Source organism: Gadus macrocephalus, chromosome 2 (genome assembly GCF_031168955.1).
Source record: "Gadus macrocephalus chromosome 2, ASM3116895v1".
Taxonomy (NCBI): Eukaryota; Metazoa; Chordata; class Actinopteri; order Gadiformes; family Gadidae; genus Gadus; species Gadus macrocephalus.
Genome location: NC_082383.1, coordinates 1,298,154 through 1,313,337, shown reverse-complemented (window position 1 = coordinate 1,313,337; position 15,184 = coordinate 1,298,154). Strand labels below are relative to the sequence as shown.

The window sequence follows — 15,184 nt, the reverse complement described above, 5'->3', positions numbered from 1 at the left end:
GACACATCTCCTACCACGGGGACTTCAACAGCACTTTATAAACACAGACGTTGCGATTCTCTTCCCGCTACATTTCATCCCTGCGGTTTCGGAAAGGAATCCGCCGCAGATGCATGATGGGTAATGCAGACCAGCGCATATGTGCGTGATCGTCGAGGTGCTCGGAGCAGAAGTGAACGGGACCGGTTCGGAATAAAAAATGACCACACACACCTTCGCCTCCTCCCTTGGGGGGTCTGTCAACGCTCCCGGGGTACACCCCCCCCCCACACACCCCCCTCCGCCAGGCCTCCGGGAAAATAAACGAAGTGAGCGAGGGATTGGGGGGGGGTTCAGAAGTTGAAAGGACTTGCAGTGTGCGTGCCTGGTCTGTGTGTGATGTGGGGGGGTTCTGCTACCTGGCCTTTCAAGATAGAACTGTGTGAATGCATGTGTGTGTGCGTGCGTGCGTGCGTGCGTGTGTGTTGCTCCCTAGCTTTTCAATTTCTTTGTATACTTTTTTTCTTAGAAGGAAGTAGAGAAGAGAGGACAGAACGGTGTGTGTGTCCGTCCGTATATGATTGAGATCCCGGAAATGTCCGGAATTTGAAGGGACAGTGCCAGGACTGTGGGAGGTCTGCGTTCTGTAACCTGCTGACCAGCGGCACAGGATAGAGGCCCCCCTCACAATGTATCACACACACACACACACACACACACACACACTTTTAGTTTTACTACCAAAGACACACACATACGCATTCATAGACCAACCATGTGGTCTCGCACATGTATGGATCGCCGCACAAGAGTGCTTATTGTCAGCGTCCTGACAGGGGGAAGATAGAGAGCCTGCAGCCAGGGTGCACGCCGGTGCGACACGTTGCCACGGCGACCACTCACCCGCTGGAGTCGCTGACGGACACGGATCCCAGGGCGGAGCCGAGCTTCCTGCTGTCCCACAGCCTCACCTCCCGACCACGGTGCTAAACACACACACAAAACACACACAGGGTCAATACCGCATGCATACACACACACACACACACACACACACACACACACACACACACAAAACACACACAGGGTCAATACCGCAGGCGTATCCACAAAAACACACACGCAGGGTCAATACCGGAAAGACACACACACACACACACACACACACACACACACACACACACACACACACACACACACACACACACACACACACACACACACACACACACACACACACACACACACACACACACACACACACACACACACACACATAAAATAAACACACAAATAAAAATACACGGAGCGTAGAGTGATAAACAAACCCAGGCACCAGTAAACACTTGACTTCCATGCAGAGATTTGAGCGCATTGCAAAGGCTTGTGGATCCTCTCCTTACCGTGTCCGTGGTCAGCAGGTAGTCATCTCTCGCCCAGAGAGCGCGGGAGCCTTTGCTGCTGTGCATATTCTTGACGCTCTACAAGGGAAATCAAAACAGGGTCACCCGTTAGAGTCATTTGTACACACAAGGGCATCAGTGTCCCATGAGAAACATCCAAGTCACATCACGCTAAATCCTGCACCGTCGATGAATGAGGTGTTTAGGAGAGACAGCTGACGGGATGGGATGAGGAGGAGAAAATTAGACCTGATGTCTCCCCTGTGCCCCTGACAGGTCTCCATATTGGAACAGACCAGGACTTGTCCCTGGATAAGGACCCCTTGTCAGCGTTGATGTAGCAGACACGGTGACTGATGCCCCGAAGCGCAGCTTAGGGTTCCGGGGGCCGTGACTTATTGTCTGTGTGTTTGTGTGTTACTTTTTACCGGCCCGTCCATGGGGCATGTGTCAAAACAAGAGTTCGCTGCACTGATTTGATGGGGGACTTCAGCAATACGCTTAGATTATACTCAATACGCAGAGATTATTTCCCAAATGCAATGCATCTGAATTGAAGAACCAATGTAATGTTAACAGTTCCAACAAAAAAGGAAATAACTGAGGGCGTTCCGAACACTCTTAATCTCCCACCATCCCCTCTGCAGACAGGAATCCAACAAACCGCAGTTACGAGCGTCTCGCTAAAAGCAAGCTATGTGTCAAGTAACGACTACTTATAGACCTCAGCGTCTGGGCCTTTCAGGGCTCTGCTATCCGAGGGCTGGATGCTAGAGTTACACCCCGCCTCCGCGCACACCAGCCGGGTCAACGACCTGCAATGGGAGCCATGGGCTGGCCGTCCCTCAGCCAAAATGACCGCAGTCATTTATTCACCGTCATTTACAGGTTTATTTACAGCCTTCTCAACTGAACCGCCGAGAACAGTGAGTCAGAGGTGATTCCCGGGCTGGAATGAGCAGAGATGGGGGGGGGGGGGGGGGGGGGGGGGGGGGGGCGACCTCTTCCTCGTGGAGATACCTCACACCCACCAGGGTGATAAACAGAGGGACAACTGAAGGACAGGGGAACCCCGGTGGGCTCGGTGCGCCTTCTGAACCTGCCGAGTAGCGCAGGACGAACCGGGGCCTCTCGGGTCCACCGTGCGCCCTTAAGACTCAGTTATGGTTCCACGTCGACGCAACGCAAAGGGGGTTTACGGACCCCGTTACGTCCTTGCGGACACTCCTTGCGTCCACAGGAAGGGCCTGTGATTGGTCCGCTCACTGAAACCCGACACGGAACCAAAAGAGGTTCACGACTGCATCGTAAGCGTCTGCGTGGTCGTTGCGTTGCGTCGACGTGGAACCAGAACTGAGCATTAACATAGAGCGCAGAGAGCTCTCTGCCTTGAGGCCTGCTTATCTTGAGGCCTGCTTATCAGCTGCATGGAGGGGGAAACGATAGGTCGGTCAGACCAGGGGACGGGAGCAAAGCATCAGGTCTCAATGTTGTGGGGGTGGAGGGGGGGGGGCTGGGGGAGGTTTGGTACATGTGCCCCGAGTGCAACACATGTGGGCCCCATCAAGGCTTGTTTTCGAAGCCCACTTCCCTTTCTCTGACGTCCACACACTCAGCGTGGCGGTTTGGGGAGCACGGATTCTGGGGACTGGTTTGTTTGATGGTGGGATATGGGGGGGGGGGGGGGGGGAGAGGCCTCGTGCCGCGTTTCTCTTACTGAAATCTTTTCCACACGGCTAACGTTAAGTGCATGGGTGCACTCTGATGGTAAATGAAGGACATGTGTCAAGGGAACGGTAACTCGCTGTGAGTGTGTAGGGGCGCGTTATGGAGACGTACGGACTAAGACACCGATCCGAGCGGAGAACGTCTCCCTAATGTACACGCCATACCCACAACTTGTTATGATCTCTTTCTGGCGGGGGCGAATGTCAAACAATTCAACGTGAATTACATACACACACTTAGGACTCGACATAACTCCCGATTCAGTTTGGGTTGAGGAAAAGGGGAGAGTGAATGTGGTTTAAGACCAGAAATACTGCCGTTTTTCTGAGTTTCATTGGCTAACACACACACACACACACACACACACACACACACACACACACACACACACACACACACACACACACACACACACACACACACACACACACACACACACACACACACACACACACACGCACACACACACACACACACACACACACACACAGAGGCTGCTTAACGTAGCGCTGAGGCCCCAATCCTCTCCGAGAGAGACGAGAGACGCGGAGCCAGGGGGTATAAATCACAACCGCACGTATGGATGCATTGTCTACCGGTCACAGTGGGGTTTACTGCTAGATTCATGACACCCATCAGAGGAGCAGTTTTTCATTTGTAACAGAGAGCACGGGGGAGACCACAGTAGCAAGGTTTCTAAATGGGACTGTGCCAAGTTTAAATACATATGAAGATGGGGGGGATATCCTTCACCCTTTATTATTATTATCATCATCATCATCACCGAGAGGTCACCATGGAAACACTACTAATGCAAGGAGCGGAGGTCTCTTGTTATGTTATCATGGCTCCATGCATATACATGCGCACATATGTATATAATAAAACCCCCAAGGGGGATTAGGGAACATTCTATCGACCCGGCAACAGAAGGTTACCATAGGAACTCCAGCAACGCAAAGAGAGTGCCGGTTGACAATAAGTCCTGGGAGAGGTAAACACTTGGGCCCAGCGTGCGGTCGGTTCCCGGGCCTGGGGTTCGTCAGCGAGCCTCCTGCAGGTAGCTGAGCCCATGCAGGCTTTGATACGAGGCGGATGACAAGTAGGCCAGATGTACTGGAGCATTCCGGGCCCACTGAATGAATGGCCCGGAAAACAGATAGATCAAATGAAGAGAGTGGAAGAGAGGGAGGGAGAAAGGGGGGAGGAAAGAGGAGGAATCCAGGAGGCTTGTCTGGCGTATAACTTCGCCACGACCCTTACCTTTACGTTTACATTTAGAGCATTTAGCAGGATCGATCTAGCAACGTTTCGGTTACAAGTCTACCCACTCTACCTGAGCTTAGCCGACCCCATGGCTGGGTTCGGCTAGGGGCAGCCAAAGGTTGTACTTTGAGTCTACATATATAGATATATAGAATCTAGGTTTTGTGTACAATCGACTATAGTGATTGTGAATAAGCTTAAACCTTATTCATAGTCGCTGGACTTAAATCTCACAAGCCAGCTCAAACTAAAAAGCACGGCACCACAGTGTTAGTACGACGGTTTATCGGCGAATAAACAGTGACTTCATTGCAATGGCCGTGTGTGTGCAGTCCCCACACTCTGCATCAGTGAAAAACTCTTTGCTTCAAGGTGCACCACAGACACTATTTTGGCCTTCCAGTAGAAATAATTCACGTTCAAAAAGGAAAAATGTCCATTCAGGTCTTAAACGTTCAAAACAGTCACCTTTGTGCTGACCCAGAACTGCTAGCAAAGGCAGGCTTTGAGCTTCTTGCCATGACAACGTCAGGCCTGTGCAGCGCTGCCTGAGCCCGCCAGTTCCCCTAAGCCCCCCGGGGCCATAAACCCGGCTGATGTCTGAAACTCCAGACAGGCCACGGCGTCCACGTGTCCTATGGACCACATGGGCTCCCATTCACCGACATGATGTCATACTCCAGCCCTCGTGTCCTCCTATAGCACATGCACAGCCTCGAGCCTATCGATGACAATACCATCACAGTCGAGACAGGCCGGGGACGGAGCAGTGAGTGATTGAGCGTTTTGTCTTTCCATGAGCAGGCTCTACCACGAAAAGCCCCTGATCAAACCCCAAGCGATGTCGATCGAACGAGGGGAATTTGTTCAGGCTGCGACGAGTCACCACAGGGTACCCAGGGAGACCAGACATCTGGGGCCCAGGTCCGTCCATCCCCCCGTCCGTGTGCACTGCCAAATAGCATCTCTCCACTGAAGCCATGAACTCCGCTCTCATCCAGCGCACCAAAGGGCCCCTGCGGCTTCACCTGGCCAACATGCTGCAGATCCATCCAGAGACGGCAGCGGGCGGGAGGGGAACGAGCGGTTTGTTGATCTTAGCAACAGAACAAAGGCGAAGCTACGGCACAGAGCTGATGGGGTTCACGCAGAAGGACGGGGGAGGAGGTGGGAGAGGAGGGGGAGAGCAATTCGTTTTCAGGGAGAGCGGGGTTGAGGTGTAATTCATTGTGGAGGGGGTAACAGGCCTCACCTGCTTCGATGACTACGTCACAGCATTGGAATCAGAGAGGGAACCCGCGAAGGACACAATGACAACTCTTGGGGCGAGCATCAAAGATTGTGTGAATGAGGGGGTCAGTAGAATTTGTGGCTTTTCATCCAACCAAGGTAAAGACTTCCAGATCCTAGCCACAACAAGATGATTAACTCCTACCTGCTCCTTAATGAACTCCGTTTTGACTACATGTCACTTTGGATAACAGTCAAAATAATCATCAAAATAGTAAATTGTACCGTTTTGGGAAAGTGTTTTTTTTGGAAGCAGGAATGTAATGAGAAAAAGATTAAACACAAAATACGAAGGGGGAATGCCTGAGAGCACACAGGTTGAAAAAGGGATAACATCAAGCTTATTAGCATGGATAGCTCTAAATCAAATCCAATAGAGAATAGGCGATGCAGAGATTAGAAACTTCATTGAGACCTACATAAATAAGCATACAAAGTATAGCGCCAGTCATCTGGCTGATTATAGATTCATGTATTTTACCATATGTTTAAAACCCTCCTGCAATGAAAGCAACCTCTCACCGTTTGCCTTTCTTCCTTGGCTGTTTAACTTGAGCTTCGGCAGAGTGGGAGCACATCTGTGTCACTCAAATAGAATGTTGATCCACCCACCGGGATGACTATCAGGTGCCTGTGTGCGCACATATGGCAATGATTTCAACCTTCCCCCCCCTCTCTCCATCTCTTTTCCTACTTTACTTTTTTTTTACTAGTTTATCACTCTTTCCATTTTTTCCCTCTTTCCGTGTTTGCACCAGTGGCGGCCAGCTTATAACCAGCTCTGAAATCATTTAGCTACGCTCATTTTCGGCAGGACGTAATGGCACCGTGAGTGGGTGAACAGGCTGGATGAATCGCCGAGGAACTTATTCCAACATGATTAAGATTGGTTAGGTAAAAAAATAAAAAAAAACATCCCAGATTTTCCGTCCAGATATCAGGGGATATTACAGTGAACCAAAGAAGCAAACGTAAGCCTCCTCATATTAATCAAAGACCGACGAGTGGAACTGGGGCCTTTTGGTATGGTTGTTGACGTTGGTTGCGGGGGCCCTGATTGCTGGCTCGGGCTCCCGCCGATCCCCTCAAGCCCCCATGCAAAGTGAGGCAGACACATCACTAGCATGCCCCAGATGCAGCCACTCACCCCTTCGAGCTGTGCCTCACTCTCATCCCTCTCTCTCGCTCGCTCAGCCCCATTTTCCTGATCTTTAATGGTCACGCTCCCTTTCATCCCTTCATTTGTCCTCTCTCTAATCAATAACTGCTGCCATGGTCTTTTTCGTCTTACCATTAAGTCATTTTTTCTGCCTTTTCATCCACGGCTAATTAGTCGTCTTCTCAGCCATCAGCGGGCTGTCTTTTTCCCGCTCTGCCTTCATGGCCCATTTAAGCACTGATTCGTGGGGTTGCAAGCCACTGTCGTGATTGTAACTGGTGCAGACCCAAGGCTGATGAAAGGACAGTGATGTAGCAGATGAAGCAAAAGACACAAGAGGGAGACTGTAATCAATTAATTATTGTAAGACAGCTTTTTTCCACGTACACATGTGGTTCATTTGAACCAACCAAGACCTGATTAATCGTCACCGCACATGAACCGCCAGAGCTGACCGAACCGAAACGGACGTTATCCCGGCCCTGGGCCACAATTTGATTTGACACGTGTCATGCAACTCATCACAGTGACTGTAAACTGCATGACAGTTTAGTCACTTCTTTGAACACCAGACAGAACGGACATCTTTGCAACTTTCTTCCTTATGTCACACCACCCTTTACACACACACACACACACACACACACACACACACACACACACACCACCCCCCCCCCCCCCCCCCTCCCTTTCTTCCGGACAAAATGAACGGACAAGGTCAGAATCTGGGCAGAGGCTGCCATTCGAGGGAATGAAAAACACAAGTCAGATCTTCAGGTGCAGCTGCAACGGCACAGGGCTGGAATGGGACCTCGCTGACAACAGAGGGCTTTACACCACCCTGACTCTGTCCTACACATGGGACTGGCCACTGAAATAAAATAAGCATTCCCATCGAACATTTCCATAGGTATTTGGCACCATCATACACATATATAAATACGATTAAAAACACATTATACTGATACTTCTATCAAGACTGATTTCCCCTTCTCTTTTCTAAGGTTCAGAGCATTAAATAAACATGGTTGTGAAAGAAGTAGAAGGGAGTTGAGGCAGAGGGACGATGTTTAAGGCTATTGGCCGGTCGACCCTATAGCCACTCCAGGAGAGCTCCTGGCAAGGGTACAGAGATATGGACAGAATGATTGCTGCTTAAATATAGTGTCCTCTATAAATGGGATAACCAGAGGTCTTAAAGGAATACTACATTTTGGGGTATAGGCTTTTTGTCTGGGTTCCCACACTCAAATGAGTACAATGACTACTCCCATTAATTGGCTGAACTGAATCATTACGTTTATTGCATGGACTTGAATGTGTCATTGAGAAAAGTATCTTTTGCACTCGTATAGAAAGCGTTGCCTTCTAAGTACAGCCTAAGGATTTAAAAATTGAAACAATCTTCCTCTGCAACTTTACAGTCAAGTTGTTGTTTACCTGCACAGATTTGACCCCGCAGCCACAGATTCAGCCCATAATAACAGACGCAGACCGTTGTTTTGCATTGAGTTTGTGAATCTTTTTAAAGTCAGACGTTTCCTGGACACGTATTGGCTGTTGCTAGATTTCTGAGCTAAACTTAACGCATGCACACATTCAATAAAGCGCACCTAGCAAATTCTAAGTATGTCTGGCCACAGTCTCCCTTTGATGTGGCCGGCGCAAGATTACCCTGCATAGATTTTCTAAGGAATGCTAAAAGGAGTGTAGAAACCATTAGTGAGCAGCTAGCCAGGCCAGAATGAATTATTTTCCCTCTCATAATAAGTCATAAATAAAAGATCTGGCCAACGCACACTTAACCTTGCTTATTTTGGATGACGACGGGAGAGAGAAGAGGTCACCTGACTTGAGGTAATCCATCTTTGATTTAGATGAAAGACAAATTATTCCTCCACCCCAATTGCTTTTCTTATTATGTTGCCTTTGAATAAAAGGCCAGAATGCCCCCTTTTGGGTATTTTCACTCATCAGTATTTTCATAAAACTTCCTTCTAAGCCCTACACACATTAACTACTGATTCTCCGCGACGGCATCACATTATATGCGCCAAAGCCTTCAAATCCCTTTAACTGCTGGGCTCAGTGAAACAAAACACTGAAGTAGTAGCAGGACTGTGATTATTGAGGCATGGTGCTAATTGGAAGGTGTGGCCACGGTGGGGGACCGAGCCAGCCGAGCCGATCGGGGTCCCGGCTGTGATCGCCCCCTCTCTGGGGCCCAGGGACAAAGGAATGGGCCCCGGTGCCTACGCCAAGCAGTGGAGCGAACGCCAGCACCAGATGTGTGCAGGGTGCCTACTAACCAGTCCCCAAAGGGTCACCGAGGGCTGCGCTGGATGGCATCAGAGAGGTGCCTTGCCGAGTCCAAAATCAAAACGTGCGTATGGCCGCAGCACCAGGATAGAACTGGCTCGACCGGGTCGAGTTTCAGCCCAATAGCGATCTCTAATCTGCGCAGTGCTTTGGTGATCTAAGGGAACTCTGATGGTCGATGCGGTTCAATGAATATTCTTCAGATGGGAGTGTGCGGCTTATATCGTTTGAACCCAAGACACGGATGCAGGGAGCCTGACAAGACTGGTAATGACAGAGGCAGGAACACTGCTGAAAGCCCTGGGAGGGAACCGTTGAAACGTTGGAACCCATGCAGCACACAAGTGTGCACACCAGACCTACTCAGCGATATGAAAACAAAGACATAATTCACGACCGAGGGAGCAGGGGGGTTGCATCTGGGAAAGGAGAGGACGAGTGCGAGGGAAACACATCCCACCGTAGTTGCAGATACTGTATGAATCCGTTTTATTCCGGCGTAGGAGGAGGGCATCCTAATGCCATGTGTCATTTACAGCGCTTTCATAATTGCGACGGAAACAGTGAGCTGGCTTTAATCTGCCCCTCGGACCACATTATAAGGCCTGGCTTCTTCAAAGGGCTTATAGAGGCGCGTTATGCCGAGGTCTGGATTAGCAAGGGGAACTTACACGTGAGGCACATGTGTGCGAGGCCCTGATGTGTACACGTCGCGTGTGCATACACGACACCGCCCACGACTGCACGAACTCCCGTGTTTCTTTTTGCCCTGAATTTTAGGTTTCACATATCGTTTGTCGTTTGTTCACTTAATGAAATTGTTATGTTGGAAACTTTTTAAAACTTTTTCAGGGAGGGGGGGATGGGGGTCGGTGGACACTATTTATGTTTGTATATTCAGAGCAGATGTTCACTAGGAGGGGCTGGATTGGCCCGTGATTAAATGTGAAATATTAGCCCCGGAGCACAATCAAACCCACGGTGCACCAATGACTCTTGTTGTATCTACTCTGGCCGTTACGTACAAGGTTCAATTCCCACATTCCCTCGTGTGGAGTCATGACAACAGCCGAGCACTGGGCTGCTGACAGACTCTTTGATTAATCCCCTCTTTCGCCTGAGCTAACAAAATGTCTCAATCGCCCCAGATATCTGCCATCTACGACCCGCGCTGCAGAGCCAACCCCCCCCCCCCCCCCCCCCCCCCCCCCCCGAGCTCTCGCTCTTCACTCGGGGGAGATCGCCCTTTGTTTACCTCTCTCACCAACCAACGGTTCAATCAAGTAAAAAATGAACTCACTTACCCCTCGTCCGAGAGAGACGGTGTGAACGAAAAGTGTGGGAGGCCTTTTAGGAACTCCCATTTCATGAAGCGACGTACACTGGGGAGGGAAACTCGCTCCTAGCTTTTAGGACCACCATTTTCCAACATAAACATTCTCTGTCAACATAGGTATGCACACCTGGATTTGATTGTGCATAACCTAATGCTTGATGAAACGCAGCCGTGCTAGGCTACAGCTTATGTATTTTCATAAGACTGACAAGGACCCACTTTGGTACCTCCTTGGCCAGCGACACTCGGCCGCACCTGTGTTGCGTAGCTATGAAATGAACGTCTCTGGGCCAGCACTACTTGAGGTGTCACCGTCGCGCTGCACGGTGCTGTGTAGCGCGACAACAGAACAGCAGGAGGGAAAGGTTACGACACGACAAGAACTAATGTTCTTGTCCTGTCGTTACCTCACAGACACACGCAGACAGCCAAAGCCCACATACACAATTAAACCAAGGACGAATGTGGCTACTGAGAACGCACTGAGGTGTAAATTACGAGGCTAAGATTTCCATGAGGAAGCCTTGCAGCTTATGTCCAGCAAAACCATCTGTCTGCTTTTAAACCAGCATCGTGAATCGCCTCAAAAAACAAAAAGTGCTATCCCAGTGGTCCACTGGGATAGCAACGGTGTTTGGTCACGGCTAACATTAGCAACGGAGCTAGTACATGCGGAGAGTAGCATGAACTAGCTCGGTCGCTGATGTCTTCACTAGGGCTCCTGGCTGTGCTCGACAGGCCGGTTATTTGCTGCTCTGCAGCGCTGTCCTTATTGGCTCATCAGTTTGGTCCTCCTGACAGGTGAACTCCACAACCTGCTTCCCGACATAATAGATAGGGAGGGGAGTTCTCATTTACGAGCAGGCTAGTGAAAATGTGGTTATGTATTGCCTCACCCTTACGAAAGATAAAAAAAAAAAGTATTCCAACTGGCTACATGCACCTCAGCAACATTACAACAACATTAAACAACAGGTTATTAGCAACACAACGCGAGGGGAAAGCTCCCAACATGGAAAGACTGATCGCATCTGAAGGAGCTTGGCCGTTAAGATCTCCACAACTGTTTGGTAAAGGGCGAGGCCAGCACAACTACCCGTTTAAGAGGTTTTAAAAGGTGATGCACACAGCACTGCAGGGTACAATTAAACCCCCTTTCTACGCGTTCAAATGATACTGAGGTTGCGAGCTCTCTCCAAATCAGCCAGAGGAGGCTTTTATTATTTCGCCGATTAAAACACGATGAGGCTGGATTTCCCCTTCCCATAAACATGTGGCGCACGAGTGCACTGATCTCATTCTTCACATCATCGCTGTCATCAAGCCCCTCCTGCCCTGCTCTCCTTTCCCTTTCTGAGCTCCGCTGGAAGCAGAACTCGACTCAGACGATGAATGGCCAACAGGTGTATGGGAGCAGGAGGACGGTACCGGATCTACTCAGCCATCCGTCACTCCCCGGGATGCCCCTGCAGACTGCGGATTGATTCCCGGCAGCACCCCTTTTGCCTCCAGGTGTCGCCCACATGTGCGCCTTAATTAGTCGGACAGCAAACAAGTCCCGAGGCTGCCAGCGTGCTAATGAGCACTGCGCTCCGAAACAACACCCACATGGAAGTACTTTGTCTCCGCCAGCTGGCGCGCGCACACACACACACACACACACACACACACACACACACACACACACACACACACACACACACACACACACACACACACACACACACACACACACACACACACACACACACACACACACACACACACACGCTTTCTAAACACTGACACTCATCTGTGAAATTCCTGCTTATTCCTCATAAGGGAGGCAGACGTGAGTTACGATAACAATACGAAGAACCAGTATTATACAGAAGTAGATGTATTGAAAAGGAAAAAATCTGAGAGGAAGAGGAGATTAGCAGGGATCAGGAAGAGCTATGACCGCAGATATCACAAACCTGCAACAATTCACTGCCAGCTGATCTATCGTGGTTTATTGGATGTGTATTGCAGAGTGAAAAAGTCACTTTTCACTTTCTCCTGTTTGATGTGCGGACATTGAAAGGTCAGGCTTCATCGAGACGGGAAGGTGAAAGGTTATATGGATTACACTGGGGAAGCAACATTTTATTGGGCCAACCTGCCAGGAAAACCAACAAACCATGAAATAGACACTGGATTCGCCAGGTGTCTTTTACTTTACACAAGGAATATTTTCCAAAGGAAAAATACTTTCCAGAAGCAGTGCTGCCTAACAGAGGTGTATCAAGAATTTCTAAATCAAATATATATGAAGACATCCATAAAAAATACTTTAATGACCAGTGACTTAAACCGTCTGGAACTGTTGCGTTAAAAACTGAGATACATTTAGCTAGGTGGGAGGGAAAAAGGATCTGAGAAAGAGTTCTCTCCCCGAGAACACACACACACACAGAGGAACATCTTACGAAGACACGTTTACATTGGGAGGAGAGGAATAGATTTCGGACGCATCGTCAGAGCGTTGCTCCAGAAGAGCACTGCCATGAACAGACTCACATTCACAATTGGAACGCTGCCCAAGCATTCACTTAGGCTCCGTTCCAATCCAAACAAAGTCCTCAAAGTTGTGTGAATTGACAGAAAAAAACATGAACAAAAATATCTATTTTTCTCCCGATGAGCTAGTTGCAACCGGTTTCTTTTTAGCAATTTAAGCGATTACAAATGGCACTCCGTGTGTTGGTTAAAACAAAGGCACAGCTAAGGGAGCTGCTATCACTCGTTCGGAATATAATGATGGCAATTGATGGCCACCTACCGAAATTCCGAATACAGCTCTACAACGCAAGAGGGAATGAGTTGAACAAAAATCAAGAACTAAATCAGATCTCGATGTAGACAATGTCAACAATTAACCTAGGGTCTCAGCAAAGCAGCCACCTCACCCACATCACGGGCTAAAGCGTGTGGAGGGGATGGTTTGATCCGAGCTGGATTGGGAGCTCCTACTTTGAGCTTGGTCTCTGCTGCACGGCTCTGACACGACGTGGGACTGCACCTTGGTGCCAGATGGATGTTTCATTTCACATTTCATGCTGTTGACTGTAGGCCAGTCCTGTTAGTGTAAGGCATTCCGTGATATGTAAACATGGTTAATGCTGAATGATCTATCTATCAAATGCTAATCCCTGGCAGCCCTGGAAGTGTACTTGAGCTTCAGCTTGATTTCGGACACCATGAGATTAGAGAAAACCGCGTTTTGGGCGGAGAGTTCTAGGAAGGAGGGATGGGGGGATGGGGGTGGTGGATAGTTACCATGGTAGCGATCCACGACGACTTTGTGATGATTTTGTGTGTTTTTTTTAGCCACTACCTTCCTGCACGGCAGTTATAATGAGCGAAGTAGGTTTAGAATTGCACAACTCGTGTTTTTCTGTAATGACAGGGGCCGGCCATATTAAGCGAGGTGTTTGGGTTCCTCATGGTGTTCATTTTTTGCGCAGTGTCTCGTAAAAGGCACTTTGACTTTGGTAGAAAAACGCGACTTCGAGTTCGGAGCACCGTAGAACCATTACAAACTGGCGCGTGGAGACATAGGATTATAGAAATAATTTCTCTAAATTACAGTCTTAATTAAGGAACAGTGACCAAAATGGGATGGATAATATCAGACATATTACCAAGTTTAAAACTATTTTTGGTTTACTGCCCCTTAAACGACTTTTGAGAAAGGAAATTAAAAATAACACCCAACACTACTTTTTCCTTTACATATTCAATTAGGGGCTTATTCGGGGATGAAGCTACTGTATGAGGTTTCCTCGTTGAACCCAATTCCGCTATTCTCCTTCGTTGACATCCCTCTGGGTCCGTGGATTTGAACCCACGTTTAGGTCTCAGTGCAGCCGTCACCAAGCTGCATTGTGCCCTCTGCCAGAAGCAACACTTACTGGGTATAACCCAGCATGGGAAGTTTATTCTGAATTTAATGAGAAACCTAAACGCGGACACTCAAGCAATCCAAAAATAAATGTGTGCCATGGGCACACACACACACACACACACACACACACACACACACACACACACACACACACACACACACACACACACACACACACACACACACACACACACACACACACACACACACACAGGGGATTACCTGTACACACCCAAACACACTAGAGTGTCCCTGTATTTTAACGGGAGGACATTAAAGATATAGTATATTATTATGCTGGGGGACATTAAAAGGTACAGTATATTATTATACTGGGGGACATTAAAGGTACAGTATATTAGGCGCTTGGGCTCCACCACCACATTTGAGCAGGGAGACTGCAGTGCCTTTTTTTAAACATTCGTTTTTTTCTGGCCCTGCCTTGGGTCGGGCCCTCGGAGCCAAGCCTGGGGCCCTCTCTCGTTTCAGCCAGAGCAGCAGAGGGCTGAGCTGAAAGGGAGGGATCTGCCCGTGCCGTCCAGAGAACTATTCCCTTTTCCTGTCCCTCCGCTCTGCCAGCAGCCACAGATCCACAGCTCCATAGCCCACACTTACCCTAAACTATGAGGGGTATTTTCAGCACTGTAATTTGAGGAAACACACACACACACACACACACACACACGATGTAAACAGTGTACACACACACACACATACTGTATACACACACGGGCCGTACAAATAGAGAGCCAGAGTTGGGATGCTAATGGACACCC

At 49.0% G+C, this 15,184-nt stretch overlaps 1 protein-coding gene across 1 annotated transcript in view; it reads right to left on the bottom strand.

Annotated features, from left to right (window-relative positions):
- Positions 1-700: 700 nt before the first annotated feature.
- Positions 701-15,184, bottom strand: part of LOC132470407 (coronin-7-like) — a 25,594-nt gene continuing 11,110 nt past the window's right edge. The window contains exons 8-9 of the mRNA XM_060069025.1: positions 1,383-1,460; positions 701-965 (exon numbers count right to left, since the gene is read on the bottom strand). Coding sequence (XP_059925008.1) covers positions 879-965; positions 1,383-1,460 — 165 coding nt within the window. The 3' untranslated portion in view covers positions 701-878. The remainder of the gene's footprint in view (positions 966-1,382; positions 1,461-15,184) is intronic.